The sequence below is a fragment of the Drosophila miranda genome, chromosome 2 (assembly GCF_003369915.1).
Source record: "Drosophila miranda strain MSH22 chromosome 2, D.miranda_PacBio2.1, whole genome shotgun sequence".
In the NCBI taxonomy this organism is placed as follows: domain Eukaryota; kingdom Metazoa; phylum Arthropoda; class Insecta; order Diptera; family Drosophilidae; genus Drosophila; species Drosophila miranda.
The window spans coordinates 7,432,804-7,452,750 of record NC_046675.1 but is presented as its reverse complement, the minus strand read 5'-3'; the positions used below and the strand labels follow the sequence as shown (position 1 = coordinate 7,452,750).

Genomic DNA, 19,947 nt, shown 5'->3' with positions numbered 1-19,947 from the left:
AACGAGAGGCAGAGCAGAGCAGAACAGAGCCCAAAAAAAAAGCAACAGTCAGTTCGTAAATTTTCATTGTAAAATAAGAAGTGCCGAGCGCCCTGGTCCTCGTCCTGCTCCTGCTCCTGTCGTGTTTTTTTAGGGGATGAAGATGTATTGCCTTTTGTGCTATTTGACGTAATGTTACATAAGCTCTGGTGCCTGCCTCTGCTGCCCTTCCCTGATTCTCGTACCCATTTCCATTCCCATTCTCTGATTCCCATTCCCTGCTCCTCATTATGAAACATCGTATTTCTGTTTCAAATTTTTATGATTGTGAAACTTGGTGTGGTCCCCGGCACAGAACCCAAACCCGAACCAAGTCCCGGGTGTTAGTTAGGCCCAATCATACGTGCAGCAGCTGGTGCGGGGACTCTTTATGCGGGGATTTCGGGGTTCGGTTCGGTTCGGTTCGGGCTCGACAACAGATATGGGCAATTTCTGCCAGCCGGGTCTTCTATTCAAGAGTTTTTTTTCTTCTTTTTCATATTTTGTTAATGCGTAAAATTTTAATTTAATTTTTTGTGATCATCGTTGGGGGGAAATTGTGTCATCGTTTCTGACAAAAGAGTTAAAAAGTTGTGGAAACAGTGATCTATATCATACTGGTGCGAATGGAAGGGTTTTCGTGGGGTCAAAGGGTGGGAGAAAAGCTGCATTCAATTGAAGAGTGATCGGGCCTTGGTCTTTCTCTTCGCTTGAATTTGCATGCGGAATCTCCCAGAATTTTCACTTCCTTTCACAGAGCCCGAACCGAATGTAATACAATTAAAAGCCAGCTCAAAAGAATGGGAGTGAGGCAAATGCTTTCACATTTCACATCGCAGACCAAGAAAAACTCCCAAGGCAAAAATCCCTGAGAAAAACTGTCAACGGATCCGTGGGCCCCGGGGGCAACAAATGGAAATTGTCTAATTGTGCGTGGCAAGATAACAAACAGAGTTAGAGCTTCCTGTTATTGTTACCCTGGCGAGTATTCCTTTGCCCTTCAGATGTGGCTGTGGATGTGGCTCTGACTGTGGATGTTGTGGTAGCTGTAACACATTTCATCAATGTAAATAACAAGAGCAACAAACGGAAGATAATCGCCTTAGTGCTGGAAAAAGTGCACTCCAAATAAGGTCAGCAGCAGAGGAGGAGGATTTAAATGCCACAATGACAAAAACAAGCTGCCACACGGACAGATCCGCTGCCATGAACAACCCTCCCGGCGTGGCTTTAAAACTGTAACAATTGGCAATTGTGTGGGTCTTGCGGCTTGACGAACTCCGAGAGCCGAGCGGAAAGGATAACACGCACTTCTGGGACCAGCCCTCCCTCCCTCTCTCTCACTCTCACTGTATTGCCACCCGGCGACCCGCTGCCATGAAAGTTAATTTACGTCACGCAGCATTTTCAATCAATGTCAGGCGGAGGGTAGTCGGAATCAAAAGGGGTTGCTGCTGCTGCCCGCCCGCCTGCTGTTCTTGTTTATTTTCATTTTCGATTCTATTTTTTCATCAAATTGATCTCGTTTTGATTTGCATTTAAGAGCGCGACACTTGACAAGTCGCCGTGTGCAAATAAACACATTGAACGCAATATAAAATACACAAAATACTCGACACCCGTCTTAGGGGTCTTTAACAGGGCATTACCGTCAAGTGTGACGGGTCTGGGCCTGGGTCTGGCGACCCTGGCAGCCATTAGCTCATCACCATCGTCAGGTCGAGACAAGTCGAAAATTTCAAAATATTTTTTAATTGAAACTCTCCTCTGATGGAAGATGGAAGAACTTGTGGAGTTGTGGCTGGGCTTGATGAGGGTGCCATATAATTATGCCGACTCCCGAGGTCTGCGGCTGTCAGCCACATAGCCGGGGTTTTTATAGGGAAATCTATCGTTTGGTTGACGCCCAACACACACACTCTCTCTATCTTCGTTTATTGCTGGGGCTATCTATCCACGATTGTGTATAATTATGGTCAAAATTAAAGACCAAAGAGATCTCTTTCTCTCATTGAAGTTGTTCCCCACTTAGGGAGTTTCCCACTTTCTTTCATTCGTACTCTGCCCTACCCTGACCTCTCCTCGCATACAATTCGAAGGGGAAATTTCGTGGCAGGACACGCATCCTTGTGCAGTGAGGTTTTTCCTTTGTCGGGGCATGAAATTCCTGTCAAAATTGATAAAAATCACATTTTCCATTTGAATAACATTTTACGAATTCGTGCATAAAATTACGACAGAGAAAAGTATCCCTCTCTTTCCGAGTCCCCCTCTCTCTCTCTCCCCTGTGCGCTCTGCAGTGGAATTTCTGCAGCTCGGAATATTCTTTGGTAACCACATTCCTTTCATTCCACTCCACTCCGTGTCCCCCCCTCTCCAGAGCAGGGTTGCCATGTCTACTTAAAATGTGGAAAATATCTATTTGCTACGCCCGAAATACGCGCCGCAAATTTCGCCAGACAGAGAAAGGGAGAAGAGAGAGAGAAGTTTTCTTGCCATTTTCTTATCGCCGCAGCAGCAACAAAATGTACAAAATTAACATGAAAATTTTGCGCGTTGGCTGAAATTATTCAACTGTAGATAATTTTCATTGGCAGAGGGAGACAGGGAGAAAGCGAGAGAGCGAGAGAGCGATAGAGAGAGAGAGTGCACTGCTTGAACTATGCCAAAATTTAATTTGTCTACAAAGTCAGGCGACGTGTCGCGACGTGTAGATAAATCAATCAAAATGGCGCGTCAGAGCAGAGCACACACACACACACACATACAAGTGCCCATAAAAGTTTCGTTTCTGTTCGGCTCGCTTTAAAGTTGTGTCCGAGCGAAAAATTTGACGTCAACGTCAATGGATTGGCTTCGGAACGCCTCCTCCCAGCTCGGAGAGCCTCGAACCGCGTTCGTCTCCCCCCAACCCCAACCCATCGTGGTCTGCTGTGGTCAGTGGAAACTGCATTATCACCTTGGACCCCCACTCAGCCTTTTGGAGCAGAGCAGAGCGGAGTGGAGCGACGAGTGGCCCAAGAGTGTCTTTTTCGAGTGGTGCTTGGGCCGGGGCTTTTGTTTTTGTTGCCGCCACAAACAAAGGGGAAAACAACGCACTCACACACACATAGAAGAGGAAAAAATATATAATATTATTTTTGCCTATCACCATAAATAATTCACCTGACCCACCCCCTCCAAGCCGCCAGAAGAGTCTCCCCTCCTGCACTCGGTGGATCTTCAAAAAGAAGCGCCAAGTGCAAAGTCAGTCGCACTCGAAAAAAATATTGAAAAGCAACAAAAACAAAAATATGACCAAGAAATACTAAAAAAAAATACACATAAAAATCTTTTCAAGTTGGCGTAGCTGGGAGAGTGGAGTCGAGGGCTCCACAGAGCCCCACGAAGACAGGCAGTCTAGGGTCTCCCCATCGTCTCGATCTTAGGGCTGTCCCTATGAGTAGTCTGCGGATCCAGTGCTCAAGTTGTTGCTGTTGCTGTTGCTCTTTTGTCAAGTTGTTGTACGATTACGCTGGATGGATGGGGCATGCTCAAAGCTTTGGCGGCACTTGAAACTGAGGCAAACAACATAATCAAACCAAAGAGAGCGAAAGACCTGTCCAACAGCCTCAAGAGGTGCGAGCGTGAAGTGTGTAACACATTCAATAGGGATTAAGGCGATCATCCAGATAGACTCTAAGGCCATTGGGCAGTGATTAAGATCTCCACCCCCCAAAAATAAATGTAGATTAGGACTTACCAGGGTCTGATGTATCTAGGACAGGTGGCTGCTGTGACAAGGGACCCGGTGTACTACCAGCGCCCGGCGATCGGGCGTCGTCGTTCATTGCTCCGCCATAGGACAGCGATGAGCTTGGCGGCCGCTGCAAGTAGAAAATAATAGTAAATTAATACCGTATCGTACTCGTATATGGTATAGTAATGGCGGGATAGAGACACTAATGTGTGGCATAGATCAAGAGCCAGAGGCATGCGTTAGCTGTTTGTTAGAATTGATTACAAATTGGTTATAAATGTCGCTTTAAATTGACACGCCTGCCCATTAAATGAGGCAGACGATATGGCCCGAAGTGGCCCGAGCTCCAGCTCCAGCTCCAGCTCCAGCTCCAGCTCCAGCTCTGGCTCTGACAATTGCTATTGCTATTGGTATTGCTATTGCCATGGCCAATGCCAAAGGCAGACATTGTCATGTCTTGTCCGGATTCTTCCGCCGCCCCTCCCGCCTGACTGTCTGCACGACTGTCAAGTTGTCAAAACTGCCACGGCCTGGCCATATTGTGGCCAAACAAATGCTCAAGATTGTCGTGGCCTAGGCCTAGACCAGAGACCCAGCCACAGACCTGGCCCGAACAGAACAGAGCACAACCGACAAGACAACATCGTGTGCAAAAATAAATATAGCTATATATATATATATATATATACTATATAAGTTATCAAATTAATATGCAGCGACTGGCTCTGACTCTCTGACCGTCTTCTAACTAGGAGTAGACTCGACTCGTCTTCATCACCAGCCCCATCATCGTCATCGTCATTGGCAGAGGCAACGGGCAACGGCAACAACCATCGACAACCGACGACAACGACAACGACGGCATATTAAGCGCTGCTAAAAACTTATGCAGAAACCAAAAATGTCAATGTCCAGGTATCGTTCGTGGCCCCTCCCCTGCGCACTGCTCCCTGCCCCCATGCCCCCATGCTCCCTGCTCCCTGCTCGAAATCGATCGGTAAGAGCAATTTAAATTCTGCTAATAACAAAAATACAAAACCCGGGCATTAATTTCATGCACGTGCAACCAGGGGGCACAGGGGGAGTGGCTCCGGCTCTGGCTCTTCCAGCTACAATTTTTAGCCATAAAATTATTATTTTCCCAAGCTCGTAAAAATTCTTGACTTTCGAATACAATAAATTCGAGCGGCCTGCTGGAGTTCGTTTTCGTTTTCGGTGGAGATTCATTTGGCATTCGAGTCACAATTCGTGTGTTTTCGCTAAATATTTGTTAAATCGCATATTAATAGCGCCCTGCTATAGACAATTTGTCGGTTGTCTTATAATTGTTATTGGCGGGGGATGGGTGTGTGTCCCCCCCCACCACCTCCTCCCGGCAGTCATAAATTTTGATTTGCTAGATAAATGCTTGTGTGGAGTGCTGAGAGACCAATGAACTGTGATAAATGTATGTACGTGGCAGATAATCCTTAGATATGCTTAGACGATAGATGATAGCTTTATCTTGGCCAAGTTCCAATAGATTGGATCGGATCGGCTCGGATCGGATCGGTTCCTGCTTTCCCACTACTTTCAATTTCAAACACACTCCGCCCGGCGGCACTCTGGCAAATCTATTAATAATTAGACAACGTTGTCTGCATTTTAAACAACAAACTCACTCCCTTTTCCACCTTTTGCACTGTTCTATGCCGAGTTATGGGCCATAAGGTGTCTCTTGATAGTCGCATAAACAATTTCCACTATAAAACGAGTCGCTGGGGTCGGACCCGCCTGCAATTGTAGCAATTGTCGTTGTTCTGTTTATGGCTTATAAACAAAGTATAAAAAAAGCTCAACTTTGGACTGACCGCAAACTAATTTGTTGCTGGCTCCGAATGGAACTATTTAATTAGCGCGGAGCTGGGAAAACCAAAGTCAAATAATACGGCTATAAAAAAGATAAAACACAACAACTTTCCTTTTATGACAGTGACATTTGATAGGCCTGTCGGTCTGTTGGCTGTTGGCCCGGCCGAGAGTCTGGCTCTGGGACCTGGTCGAATCTTTCACACTTGCCGCACACTTTGACTTCCCTTCCTTTTTTTTCTTTCATTTTTTGGTGGAAGGGAAGGTTGTTCTGAGCCGAGCTTGGGCGGCTTTCGAGGCGATTGAAAGTGTATCGGGTGACGGCTGAGCCGGGGGAACACGCTCGAGTGTTGGCCAGGTCTTTCTCGCAGGCGTGCGGTGCGCTTCCTGGTCCGTGCTAAATGCCAGGCGTGCTCCTTGGACAGCAGAGGACATGCCGGAGGACCAATCGATGCGTGCATTAATTACATTTTCAATTAGCCAGCGGTGCCAGCAAATCAAGCTATCGAATTGCTTCTGTCCCTTGCATGTCCTGTGACAATTATTATCGAATATCGGTTTTATTTAAATGATGCCCTGCCTATGGGGGCGACAGCTTTTAATATTAATGAAAGCGTCCCCACTTCCGTCCCCATCTAACCCCAATTCCGATTCCCTGTCACGTAATGTTCGGCTCCGCTCCGCTCTCCGTCGCCTTCCGGAGCAAAAAGAAACTTTTTCACTTATTTTTTTTTTAGAGTGGGAGACCCTTTGGGTGCATTAAAATGATCAAGAAACAATTTTCGTTTACCTGCCGGGGCTGGGGACTGTCTAAATTATTTATTTAATGCCCACTCCCAGGCCTCCCATTCCGCGCCATTCCGGGGGAGTCGCTAAATTTTTGATGATAGCCAGAGAGCCAGAACGACACAATTGTGTGCTCAAAATTCAGATATGACCGCAAGTTTCGATGGGGCCAAGCGGGCCATAAAAAAACCATCAAAAAGTAGAGCCCCATTCGTGGGGAACTTTGCTCAATTGTTTTGGGTTTGCACTTCATTACGGGCCGGGCCTGCGGTCAGTGCGAGAGAGAACTTTCCGAGTGACTGCTCTAAGACGACTCATCTGCTGGAGAGACTCGTAATTGCCAGAAGGTAGGGGGGATTGTGGGGGGGTGCTATATCGACGTTCGACGCGTGTCATGAGGGTCCCACCCAAAAAGTCAAAACATGCAATTTCCACTGAGAGCAGAAGTGGAACTCTATAATTTCGGGAATCACAGCTCCTTGATGGTTAATCACTACAATCAACAGTTGGACCGACGGGCAAAACAATCAAATTATGGCCAGAAAACTCAGTTAGTTCGGCGCGTGGGAAGTTTTCTTATATGGGGCGTGGCCGCACAGAGAGAGAGAGAGGGAGAGAGAGATTTACTCCCTTGTAATTGCCCGGCAGCCGTGTGCCGGAGTCCTGCGTTTGACATCTGAGAGGGGTTCCGATGGGGTGTAGGCCGCTGCGTGCCCTGCGGCGGAGGCTGAATCTGAATCCGAATCCGAATCCCAGTCTGAGTCTGGCCAGGATTAGGACTTTGCTTCGGGCTCATTTCACAATTAAAAATACAAACTACGGCTTAACTGGGAACAGGAATGCGAGTGGGAATGGGACTGGGATTCGAAAAGGGATTGCCGGAGAAAAAACTGCAATAATCATTGGTTTCGGGTATTGTTTGTTCAGTCCGTGCAAAGTGGACGTGAAACATATTTTTCTCTATTTGTCGGCAAACACTCGGGTAGACAGTCGAACAAGCACCCTCTGCCGTGGATATCCTTAGAGCAAATAATTAAATCCTTTTTACACGGCCGCATCGAATGAAAGTTTTCTGTGTGTGCTCTTCATGCGGTTTTTGGTTTCCGTTTCGCAGGCTTCTCGAGGACTGTCGGTAGATGACTGGATGTGTGGATGGGGAGTGGAAGAAGCCAAGACCAAAACCCCAATCCGAGGCAATCCCTGACGGCTGTTGGTTTTGATGGATTTGCCGTTGGGTACAAAAGCTTTTGTTTGTCTGTTTGTGTCATGTTTGTTGTTCCTGATTCTCATGCGGCTGTTGTTGCCTGCCTCGTCTGTTGTTGCCTGCCACTTCTGCTGCCCCTGCCCCTGTGCTTAAGCGCCCTCCAGCTGAAGGCTTAGACCAAGACTCCGGCCTGGCGTCTTTTGCCCCCCATTTCAGGGGTGGGTGCATCTAGCTTTGGGGGTTCACAGGCTGCTTAATTAACGGTATAGAAGAGTGCCACCCATGGCACCCCTTTCGGTGGAGTGTCGGAGTGCCACTTGAGGAGCAGCAGCGGCGGCAGCACCAGATGTTGTTGTTGCCACCTTTTGTGTATTTAATTGCGCGCATGGCATTTAATTGTTTTTCAAATTTGCTCAACTTGTAAAATGTTTGTGCCCCACCCCCCCCAAACACACTCACATATGTATGTGTGTCTCCGTGTGTGTGTTTGCTTGCCATTTTGTGTGAGGGTTGAATTTTTAATTAAAGCTCCTGCCTGACAGTCGGAGAGGTGCAAACTCGAAGGAGCAACGAGAGAGACCAATGGGTGAAACAATTCAATATGGCTGACAGTAGCTCCGTTACCCTCCTTCCCCTCTCCACTTATGGCATGCAAATTGCTTTAGTTAGAAATACACACAGAGCCACACACACAGATGTGTATGAATACTTATGGCAGGGCGTGTGTGTGCGTTAGTGCTGAGGTATAATTTCAATCAAATGGCAAGTTAATTACACACAATTATTTTGAACATACTCAGACAGAGGCAGACACCCCCAGACACCCCCAGACACCAGACAAACGGCAAGGAAGAAAGGCTTTAAGCCTTAAATTAGTCGAGACACTGGGATTCGAAATGGAAAAGGTTTTTAGAGGAATGAAAAATTTCTTTAGAAATTATACAAAATATTCTAATCAATTAAAAATTGATTCTTTTAAGGGATAAAATTATTTCTTTTTGAAAAATCGTAATGTTCTCAGAAAATATCGTGCATTACAGAATGTGCTTTAATTTTCCATCCTTAAATATTGTCTACTTCCTGTCACTAAATATGCCTGGCTGCGGGCTCCTATCATATCTATGGAATTCAACAATAAAAAAACAGCCAACTACAATCTAATTTTCGAACCCTCCAGAGAGGGGATCATTGATTCTCCCCAGAGTGGCAACATTTTAATTTCGTGTCGAAACACTCGACATAATTAAACTAAGCCATCAAAAAAAATACAAGAACACTTTCTAGATACAACAGAGACAGGGCCAGACTGCGGTCATTACTCATACGCCACGGTGTGCCGCTCTTCCTCTTGTGGCCATTATCTAACCATAAAGCTGAACCGAAAAAATCTTTGCTCGAAATTCTCGGCTATCAGCAGTAAATGAAATGGTATAAGAATAATAATAAAGAATGAAAGAATGGAAATGGGAATGGGAATGGCCTAAAGTACAGGTCTGTGATTAAATATTTATAAGCTGATAAGAGCAAATTGAAGCAGGTAACGTAACGTACAAAAAACATACATACACACACACACATATGTATATACGATATGTACAACAGCAACAAGAAATTTGGAAATCTTGTGCAAACAATGAAATTAGTATTTTGATAATAAAAATTCAGAAGCTACCTGAAACTACTCCAGAATCAGGCAAACAACAACAAAAAAGCAGAGAAGTAGTCAAGTAAAATAATAAGTAGATAAGGACAGGCAGCAGTCAGCGGTAGATACAGTGACGGAGGAGGCAACGGTGGCGCACAATTGTGACTCTATGGAACACTTATCATTTGTTTGCCTTTTGTTATTATGCTCCCAAAGAACAGTGGAAACGTTGGGGAAACTGCAGGCCTCCCCAGCCCCCACTCTGGGCCTCTATATCAACATCGAAACGGGGAGGAAAGAGATGGGTAGAGAGCGGAAATGGAGCAAATGGAGCTGCACGCGATTTTGCATTTCACACAGAATGTCAAATGGGGGAGAGCGGATCGTATCGGATCGGATTGGGTTTATCTGCACCACAAATCTCCGAGCTATCAATTTGAACTTTTCACAGCGGAGATTAACAAATGAGACCGAGACAGGGAGGGAGGGAAAGAGGGGTACGGTAGGGGAGCAAGAACTTTGGACTGCATTTTGTAGTTTCCTCTTTTTTTAATTTGCACTTGAGTGCATTTCTCGCTGTCCCGGGCAATGCAAATAAGATAATTATTCAAATGGCATGTTTCACACAATTCCAACACAAATTCCTGCCTCTTAGTAAGCTCGGGGATGGCGGGGGGGGCATGGGGCACGGCGGAATGAGGAATGGGCCATGGGGCATGGAGCAGGCGAATCACGAAAGGCAATGGAATCATTTTCTTAGCGGCAAAGATATCAAGATAGCAACATGCAAATGCTGCAATGATCGCGAGAATAGATTTGCATAAGCCCAGAGAAAGAGAGAGAGAGAGAGGCAGGAAAAGAGAGGGAGAGATAAAGACTGAGACTGGTACTGGGACTGGGTTGCATGTGAGAACATTAATCGTGTAATTAATTTGATGCATGTGTATGCAAAGTAATTTCATGTAAACTGTCACACCCGGCCACCTCTTTCTCTATCTACCAGTGTCTCTCTTTCTCCCCGATATAGCGTGCTTAAGAGTCTCCCGGGGCAGACAAAAATCAAGCCAGGCGCAAACGGAAAGACAACGACAGCTCCAGAGCAGACTCAGACCCAGACCGAGACTCGGGCCAGGCCAAGCCCGACCCGGGCCCAGACAGTGTCAAATAGATTCCGCAAGGCGATAGAGACGACAGTCCAGACTGTGCCAGGAAGAGGGCCAAGACTGAGAGAGGGGAACGGGCCAGAGATTAGCCAAGACATGGGGCCAGGCCAGCCCAGGACAGGACAGGATCGGGATCGGGATCTTTTCGTGGACGTTTCCCTGTCAGCAGCCAAACACAAATCCCCGACCGAAAGGAAAACATTTCCATTTCGAAAGAGAGATTTCATAGATTGCATTTTGCATGACATACGATTACAAGGCAGCCCCGAAAGGTGTTGGCCAACTTATCGCCAACTCTTGCTCTTGGGGCAGCGCCGACATGTATCTGGGGCCGCGATAAGCTGACAGCTGAAATTAGCTTGGCTCTCAAAAGAGGAAAATAGAGGAAACATGCCCATAGACAAGGCATTACAAGGATTTGTCGCTGTCCCAGCGGTCGTCTGCGAGTCATGCCAGGACCGGCCCGGACCGGGACCGAAATAGTTGTCGAGTCATTTGGCCAAGCGGCGGCATAATATGAAATTCATATACAACGTATTATTGATATGACCCCACTGATAAATGGACTACAGTGACTCAAATGTAGATCAAAGATTCGCGCGTACCACGAGCGGGAGGTTGGAGAGGGGGGAGCACACTTCACTGCCCAAACAATCCGCATCTGAATGCGATCCAAACACTCTCTTGTTTCGGGTTTTAGCCCAGTCATCTTTGCCGCGAACTTCAGCACGGCGCTTTTCATTCTACTATAGTTTTTTTTTCCCCCCACTTTTCGGTTTTCGGTTTTCTGTTTCTGTTTCTGTTCATTCTTTTCCGAGATTGTCTTGCCTCTGAATAGGGGCGGCCGACTCTTTAAAAGCCTCTGAAAAATGTGTCGCATCATGGCCGGGGCGAGCAGCAGACTGGAAGACGACGTCGCCATTGCCATGACGCGGCACAAGTTCCGCCCCTCTACTCCGGCTCCATCCAGAAAGTACATATTTCGCCTGAAAAGCCTTTCCACAGAATGCGGAGTGCTTAAGGTTGAATCATGCCCGAGCTGCCGCTGCCGGCCACTACCAAATCAATTAGAGTTGGTCGTGAGCCTCACTTTTTGGCCATTACTCGCCCATGGAGAGCCATAAAAATTAGAAAATTTGATTATTGCAACACGAAGCCCGGCCAGAGATTCACTCACTCGTTCACTCATTCAGCGAATCAGAGCCGGAGCCGGAGGAGGGTTGGGTCGGCTCGATTGGGGAGTGGACGAAGGACGTCCCACTGGGCCGAGCTATTTGCATATTATCGTGGCAGGCCGACTGGCAGGCAAAAGATGCTCTCTAACAAAAATTTCATTACCCAAACCCGAAAAAAGCAAAACGCAAAAACCCGAAAAACCAAAGCCCACAGCCAAGAGCAACGGTAGCGACGTTTAAATGAGTTTATTACATCTTTTGGCGCCTTTTACAGCATTTAGCCGGGAATGATGGAAAAAACTTTTCAGACTGAAGGCTGAAGGCTGAAGCTAAGGCTGGGGGCGGGCCCTCAAAAAGGGGTGCTGGATGATAATGAAATTTCCATAGATTTGCATAAAGCCAAGTCGAACGAGAACTCGAGTCAGTCGGCAGTCAGCAGTCAGCAGTCAGATGGGTGGGAGATGCGATGCCCTAAATTAGATAATGTCTAAATTGGATTTAAAACACGCATTTTGCGGGTTTCCAACCGGTAAGAGAGGCAACAAGAGATAGGGTGAGACCCAGCACCCATTGAAGACCCATCGAGACAACATCAAAATATCATTAGAAGGTTGTTGTTTTTTCCACTCCTCCTCCTCCTCCTCCTCCTCTGGGTGTCTGGGCATTTGAAGGGTTGCCTGATGGCGCCCCTGATTTGTATGCAAATGTTTTTGGCCGGGATGCATGAAATTTGATTTTCCATTGGGCGGACAGGTGCCAGGCTTCGGCCGGGGTTCGTTCTCTCCGGCTGTGCCTGCAGGTAAGCCGATTATAAAACGTAATTTAATTACGCTACAAAAGTGTGTTCTAGGGCTTGGGCTTGTAGAGGTACAACTAGGTGCCATAAGCATATCAAATATATATCGAAATGATGACAAAATGTACTGCATTTTGTTTGATTCGTGGGAGATCCAATCTCCTTTTACGAGGTTAATAAATCCTGCTGCTAAACCGACATTGTCATTACGTCATTTGCATGCTCACACACACACACACACACACACCAGCAGAGTCATTGGGTCAGCCCCCTACACACGCACACATACGTGCCACACAGAGTCGGACACAAGTTCATAAACTTTCGTTTCATTCTGCCCCTGCCTCAGGTGGCAGGAGGCGGCGGCGTTCTCGTGCTGTTTTGCTGTTTTCCGTTTTTAGTGTGGAGATTGCGTGGCATTTTTCGCATATTTCTGCTGCTGCACATTTCGTGCAAAACTTAATTATATTAACTGAGTTATTTGCGGCATTTGGCGCGCTCTGCAACTCCATCTCCGTCTCCGTCTCTGCATTCGGCCCGGCCCGGCCCGGCCCTCGAGAGTGGTTGGTGTCCCCCCGTTCCCCGGTCCCCGTCCATCTCTGTCCGAGTGCAGGTGTTGTTGAACGACAAAAATTATGACAACTTAACTTGACTAACTGGTGTAGATGGTCGGGTCGGCGGGGGCTGGGCTGGCCGTCTGGAGTTGAAGTTGGAGCTGGAGTGCAAGGGAGATGCAGATAGTTGTTCGCACCTAAATGGCCAGAATGACGGACAGAAAGCGGACAGCGGACGGACGGCGGGCAATCAACAACATAATTAAAGACAACAAATGCTCATGTCCATGTCGCCAGTCAAGACTCTCTCTCTCTCCCTCTCTCCTCCTGCGCGATCCGCGATCTTGCGCGTCGAGTGGCACTGTTTTATGTGGCTCTGTGTCCCGATGCCGTCTTGTGGTATGCAACGAGTTGCAATTAAAAATCAATAAAATGCGTGATTTTTGCAATTTTTGCGCTTGCCACTGCAATTTGTAATTGCAATAATTAAAATGTTGCCCAGACCCAGCACCGAGACAGAGATAAGAGAGAGCAGTCCCTCTCTCTCTCTCTTAATCAAATTTTCACCTCCGAAAAACGAAAACTGGGAGAAAACCGACTGCGGCTAAGGCTGAGTCACTGTCAGAGACAGAGTCGGAGTCAGATGGCAATGAGATGCAATTAAATGCGTTTTCAAACAATTTCACTTCACCCATACGCACGCACACGCACTCGCACCGCACACTCGCACACTCGCAGAGGGGAAGCGGATGGATGTATGGGTGTTTGGGTGTATGGGGTATCCAGAAACCAACCCTGACAAAATCAGGCAATCAATCACAGAGCCGCCGCATAACTCACCCTTCGGCGGGCATCTCTGGGAGGGCGCAACAAATCGGATTAACTCCGCCAGACTGTACCCAACCCAAGCCCGAACCCGAACCCAAGTCCAAAAACCCAAAATCCACGCAGGCGCAGGATGCCCAGGATGCTCAGGATGATTTCTGATTCCTCACTCATTCCAGGGGGTAGCTGGGAAATAACAATTAACTTTTTTGTTGAGGTTTTTTTTTTTGCTGCCCTTCTTGTCTCTTTTTCTTTTGGTATGGGCGTGCCCGCGGCCCTCCCTAAACTAGAGTCGAACCTGAAAACGAGCAATCAGATCCAGCTCCAGCTGCGCGCTTGTTGATCGTTAGCCAACACTGGATCGCGTGGCCCTGCAGGGCGAAAATGGGAATGGGAATGGAAATGGAAATGGAAATGGCACACTGTCCGCCGTGTCAGTGGCCTGTCAAAATAATCATTATCGATGGTCCCGGCTGATAAAGAAGAGATCATGAGTGAGGATCGGTTTAGGATCGGTTCGGGGTTCAAAACGGAGATTGTCTATGGCTGATTAGGAGACGCTGAGGTCCAAAGGTTGACTTTGCCACTAACTACATTAATCAAGAGGTCTGTCTATCTTTCTACTCAACGATTTGACTTTGAGAGAATCTTTCTCTCTGTCTACAGGTCTTGTTTTCTATGTCTTCCACAGCTCTTTCGTTCTATCTTTCAGAGCCAGCCATCTATCTCTATCTTCTATCTATTAGAGACAGCATTTACTTTTAGAGAATCTATCTCTATCTGTATTTCTCTCCTCCTAGAGGTCTATCTGTCTGTTTCCACACGCGGCCCACAGTCAATTGAAATTCTACGCATTCCAACAAACAACAAACAAATGCATACACACACACACACACACACGCACACACACAGATACAGAGAGTTGCATATATAGAATTCTCAATTGCTTTCGCATCATTACGTCTGCGAACAATTTATTTTTATAAAAGCGAAGCGACCGCCGCCAGTCCAAAGTTGGCGTCATCATCATCCACGTCTCAGTCGCCGTTGCAGTTGCAGTTGCAGTCGCCGTCGCCGTCGCCGTCTCTTTTCCGTGCTGCATTTTCATTTTCCCGCTTTTCAGTGGAGCAGCAGACAACAACGACAACAACAGCAACAGACAAAAACAACGATCGTGTTCAAAAGTGCAGGGAAAATTGAAGAGAAATACTGAGGCATGAAAGCGGCGTAAAGAAATCAAATAAATTTTATTGTATAAAAGCGCAGCAACAACAAAACTCAGGGAAAACAATCATTGAGCCTGCTCGGCTGTAAATAGTTTACAGTTCTCCGCTCCACTCCCTTGCCCCAGCCTCTGCCTCTGCGGTTGCACACACTTTTCCTTTGCCTGCAATCGATCGCAAAATTTCCTCCGTTTTTCCTCACTTTTTTTTCTGTACGAGAGTTGTATTGTAAACAATTTTGTTGGCGGCTGGCGGCCACATCATCATCATCATCAGCAGCCAGGCAGCCAGGCAGCCAAAGGCCTAGCTAAATGGGTGTTGAGTGCAAAGTGTTTGTGTTCCCTGCCCCATCTGCCCCATCTGCCCCATGGAAAATGCAATATGGCGCTGCTGCTGCCTCGATCTCAATCCGCATCTGCATCGAATCTGAATCTGAATCGGAATCGGAATCTCTTTAGACTTCGAACTGCGATCGGATGGCTGGCAGTGTTAAATGCTCGATAATTTTCGTGTGCATATTTTTCGCTCCGACTCTACGACGAGTACTTGGCGACCCATTGCCCAAACGAAATGGGTTTTATTTTTTCTCCTTCTCTTGTTTCGATCTCTGTTCGATTCTTTTTGGGTCGCAGCGGGAGATGCATCTTTTGCTGCTGCTTCTTGCTCGTCTTTTGTGTGTCTTTTTAATTTTATGTCTGGCCTTGTGCACTGTAGAGGAGTGAGGGAGGGCTGTGGCGGGGAGTTTTTGGAGCTGACACTAAAAATACAATTTTAAAATACGAAAAATTCGAAATCAAAGTAAACCCAGAAAGAAATCATACAAAGGCCATGGCCAAAGTCACAAAAAAAAAAAACTTCTCTTTTTTTGAGAGATTTTTCATAATTTTTGCGCTGACCACAAAAAGGCTGCTGCTGCAACAACAGGAACGGGGCAACAGGGCAACGGCAACGACCACCATGTTAACGACTCTGGGCGCAGCTTTAACTTCAACTTCCAGCATCATCATCATCATCATCTGGTCCCAGTCGGTTCCCCACTCCTCCCCAGACCCCAATCCTATATAACATTGTCTGCCGGATCGTTTCCTTAACGTAAAAGTTTCATTTTCGTTACCTTTGCAGTGATACGATACCAAAAGGCGAACGACCAGCCAAATGAAATGAGACTTTGTTCGGGGCCCAGAACCAAACCAAAACCCAAACCCAAACCGAACAGAACAGAACAGACCTCAGAATCGGAATCAACAGCGAGCGACCTGCAACAAATGAGTTTTTTTTTTTCATATCTCCCTCCGCCTCCATCTGCGTCCCGTCTCTGATGATTTTTGAATTGATTTGTGTTGTTAAATATTAAATTCTTATAAGTCATTTGCACTCGGCGATGTCCGGGGCCCTGGACCTCAACCTGGTCCCAGGCTGGAGCTGGAGCTGGAGCTGGTGCTGGGAGCTTTGTGTGGCTCCGAAATGACAGACAAGACCCGGCCCCTGTACCGCCTGCCCACATATATCATTTACACTCGAGTCGGCCAGATCTTGTAGAGCTGGCAATTGGAAACGAAACGGAATCGAGCTGTAGAGTCGGTCAGCGAGTCGGACATTCAGTCAGACCCGTCGCTCGTCGCTCGTCTGTGGCTGTGGCTGTGGGCCTGTGACTCGCTCACAGCGGTCGGTCGGCCAAAAATGGCAACGGGGCAGCATCCCAGCGTCGATTGGGGTGTGGGGCTAGGTGGGGAGCCGCTTGGGCAGCCGCTGTGTGGCGCGCAAAATAACAAAAATTATATTTTCAAGGTGTTCTTTTGCACATTTTGTTGTGTGTTTTTTTTTTTTTGTATAATTTTAATTAACATTGCTCTGGCTCTTGAAATTGCACTTCGCATTCAGCTCATTCGTAGGTGGGGAGGGGGGTGTGGGCGGGTAGTTAATAAGCTTTTGGGTCTGTTCTCTGCTGATTTCATATGTATGAAGCTGAGTTTTATTGCCATTTTATGGCATTTTATTAATATTTCTTAATGTCCGAGAAGAGACAGCAAAATTGGCCAGTTCTGGCCTCCCTCCCAGACTTTCTTTCGGAGGCTCTCTCTCTCCTTCCTTAACTTTCACGCAACATTCAATAAACACTCACGCAGTGCACAAAATGGACTTTAAACAAGTGCCACATGAAGTCAGGAAATTAATATGGAAAGCTTTAAGTAAGTCTCCAGCTGCTGCCTGGCTGCCATCCTCCTTCTTTCGATCGTTCGTTCGTTCTCCATGGCTCTGGCTGTGGCACTGGGACTGGGACTGGGTCTGGGTCTGTCCTCTGCGGCTCGGTTCGGTTGCATTCATTACAAGCGAGCCAAAGGTTAACATGCAACGAACGGCAAACAGCAACAGCAACAGCAACAACTGCTAAAAAGCTTAAATTTCACAACACGCTCTCCGGCAAACAGCAACAGCAGCAACAGCAGCAACAAGAGGCATGAGGCAGAGACACACAGACACACAGCATCAACATCAACGTTCGTTGTCGTTGTCGTCGTCGTCGTCTCTCAACTTTTGCGTTTGAGCATTTAAGTGCCAATTAATAACAATTTTTATGAACCGAAGAAATAGTTGACAACACGGCATGGCCGCATCCCATCGCCTCTCTTTGCTTCGAGTCGACTTTCGTCTCGTCTCGTCTCGTCTCGTCTTGGCTTCGCTTGTCTTGTGTTGTGTTGTGTGATGAGCGTTGCATGCAACAAGCAACATGCAACATGAGCCTGTGAGTGCGGCCAGCCAAACCTCATTTGAAAACACATAATATTGTACATTTTATGAACAATTATTATATAAGTTTTATTGGCCGCTCAACAGCCCAAAGGAGGCACCCAGGCAGCGATCCAGCGCGAGAGACTCTTTAATTAATTTTGTGATTTTTCTGCATCAGCCAGAGAAGTGGCAGCCACAGCTGCAATATCCGTTGCAGGAGCTAGTGCAATCGCAGATGTTCCACCAACTGTTGGGAAGAACTTTAAGCCATATCCCAGATTGGCTTCAAGAGGGAAAATCTTCAGCCTCTGAAGGAGAAAACTTCCATTGCATTTATGCCGGCTTATTGACAGGAGGCCAGAACCACGAAAAACCCTCCGAGGCGCGTCAATAAGCGGCCATTGGGGGGTGGGTGGCCAGGCTGACTTTGAAACATTTGGCGACATTAATATGATTTAATGCGTTAATTAGCGCCCGGCAAACAGCAACAGCAACAGCAGCAGCAGCAAAAGAGCAGCCACAAGAGGGTGCGAAACCAGCAAGAGGAGGAGGATGAGGAGGAGGAGGAGGTGGTGGCAGCAACTCGAGAGCATCTGACGCAAAGTGTTGCGTTGCGTTGCTGCTTATGGAAATCCTCCTCCCGGAAAAGTATGCTATGCCGCTCTGGTGGTGCTCTGCCCGAGAATTCCCCAAATCCCCGAAGCGGATTAGACCCGAAGCAAAGGCATGCAAAGAGGCAGAAGAGACCTGCCAAGGAGGCAGAGAGAGAGAGAGAGACTGGTGTCTGGCTGGTCCTGCCAACGGTGTGCATTGCGTAATTGACGTCAATTTTGTTTTCGCACCGCGCATACATCCAGCGAAAGCTTGGGGGGATTGAGGGCGCACTCTTATCCACAAGGGGAAATCCAATACCAAACAGCAAAAAATAATTTGCCAAAATATAGAAATTGTGTCGCCGTGCGGAAGTCTCCCTGAGTTCCTGAGGAGTGAGGAATGAGGGAGATATTGAAATGTTGAGGCCGGGCCAATAAACAGGAGCTACGACAATGCGAGAGGGTGGACGTGGACCCAGGCATCGGCATCGGCATCGGCATTGGCATCATATTTCATTTATTAGCAGGCAGCAGGCAACCGGCAACGGCAGCGTGGCAAAGCATTCTTATTTATGCCCCATAATGCCGGGCATATGTGGCCCAAATGGGAATTGGCTCGCCGGATAAGCAACCAAGCAAACGGAGACACTAAGAGCTCTCAGAGAACGGGGAACAGAGAGCTCTGAGAAGCGGACAGAGAGAGTGTTCTCAGAGCTGAGTGCCTGCCGCCCCGCGAGTAAAAGTAGCTTAGAGATTTATGCGGCATTTGTTTAATAGAAATTCCACTCTGAGCTGCACTCTGGCAACTCCCGCAGATGTCTTCAAACTTTTCAGATAATTAGACTTCCCGAAAGCAAAGTTCTGTATCTCTGGCGGAAATTATTGAAAAATATTTAGTGGTCCAAGGCTCCAAGGCTGGCACGTGCGCTATTAAATATGCAATAAATTATTTCTGCTAGTTTCTGGGGGCCCCAGTTTTTCGTTTTCTATTGGGGAATCTTTTGCTAAGCTGCCTGCAAATTATAGAAAATCCCCCAAAGACGCGGCGACCAAAAGAAGAAAAGAAACGGAAAAATCCAATGTAAGCAATAAGCAGGAACACCATTATCTAATGCTCGGCGCGCCATTCAGGCATAAAGCCGCCCCATCTCCACATCCTCCCGTAGAGACCGTGGAGGCAAAAGTTCTTAGGCCCAAAAATAGTGCGCAGGAAATAAAGCACAAAAAGGCAATAAAAACTGCCAGAAAGCCCCCCAAACAATGCGATCTCTGGGCTGGGACTATTTTGTAGATGCTGGCCGCACAGCTTCCGGGCCAATAGAAATGCCAGCACAACAAAGCCAGCCACCCCCCAAAAGCCCTCAAAAAGGACCAAAACTGGCCCTAATGGCCAAGGCAAACAGTCAGACAGACAGACAGACAGAGATTGGGACTGAGACGTCGCCAGCAGCGGATTTAAGTGCAAGTGATTTATGGCATGCTGCTGGGCCAAGATGTGGGCGAGATGTAGCCAGAGCCAACGACAAATTAGCCAACAAAAACAAAGAAAACTAAAGCCAGATATCAATCAAAAAAAGTATTGCATTAAATATTAAAGAAGTGGTAGAACGGAAGGGTTAAGCGCGGCTGCACCCGACCAAAGATTAAA

At 47.1% G+C, this 19,947-nt stretch overlaps 1 protein-coding gene across 3 annotated transcripts in view; it reads right to left on the bottom strand.

The window, feature by feature from the left end:
• The window catches only part of LOC108154955 (homeobox protein homothorax), a 117,221-nt gene that overhangs the window by 58,262 nt on the left and 39,012 nt on the right, over positions 1-19,947 (bottom strand). For all 3 annotated transcript variants that reach the window (XM_017285461.2, XM_017285460.2, XM_033389178.1), the window contains exon 7: positions 3,761-3,884. In XM_017285461.2, coding sequence (XP_017140950.1) covers positions 3,761-3,884 — 124 coding nt within the window. The remainder of the gene's footprint in view (positions 1-3,760; positions 3,885-19,947) is intronic.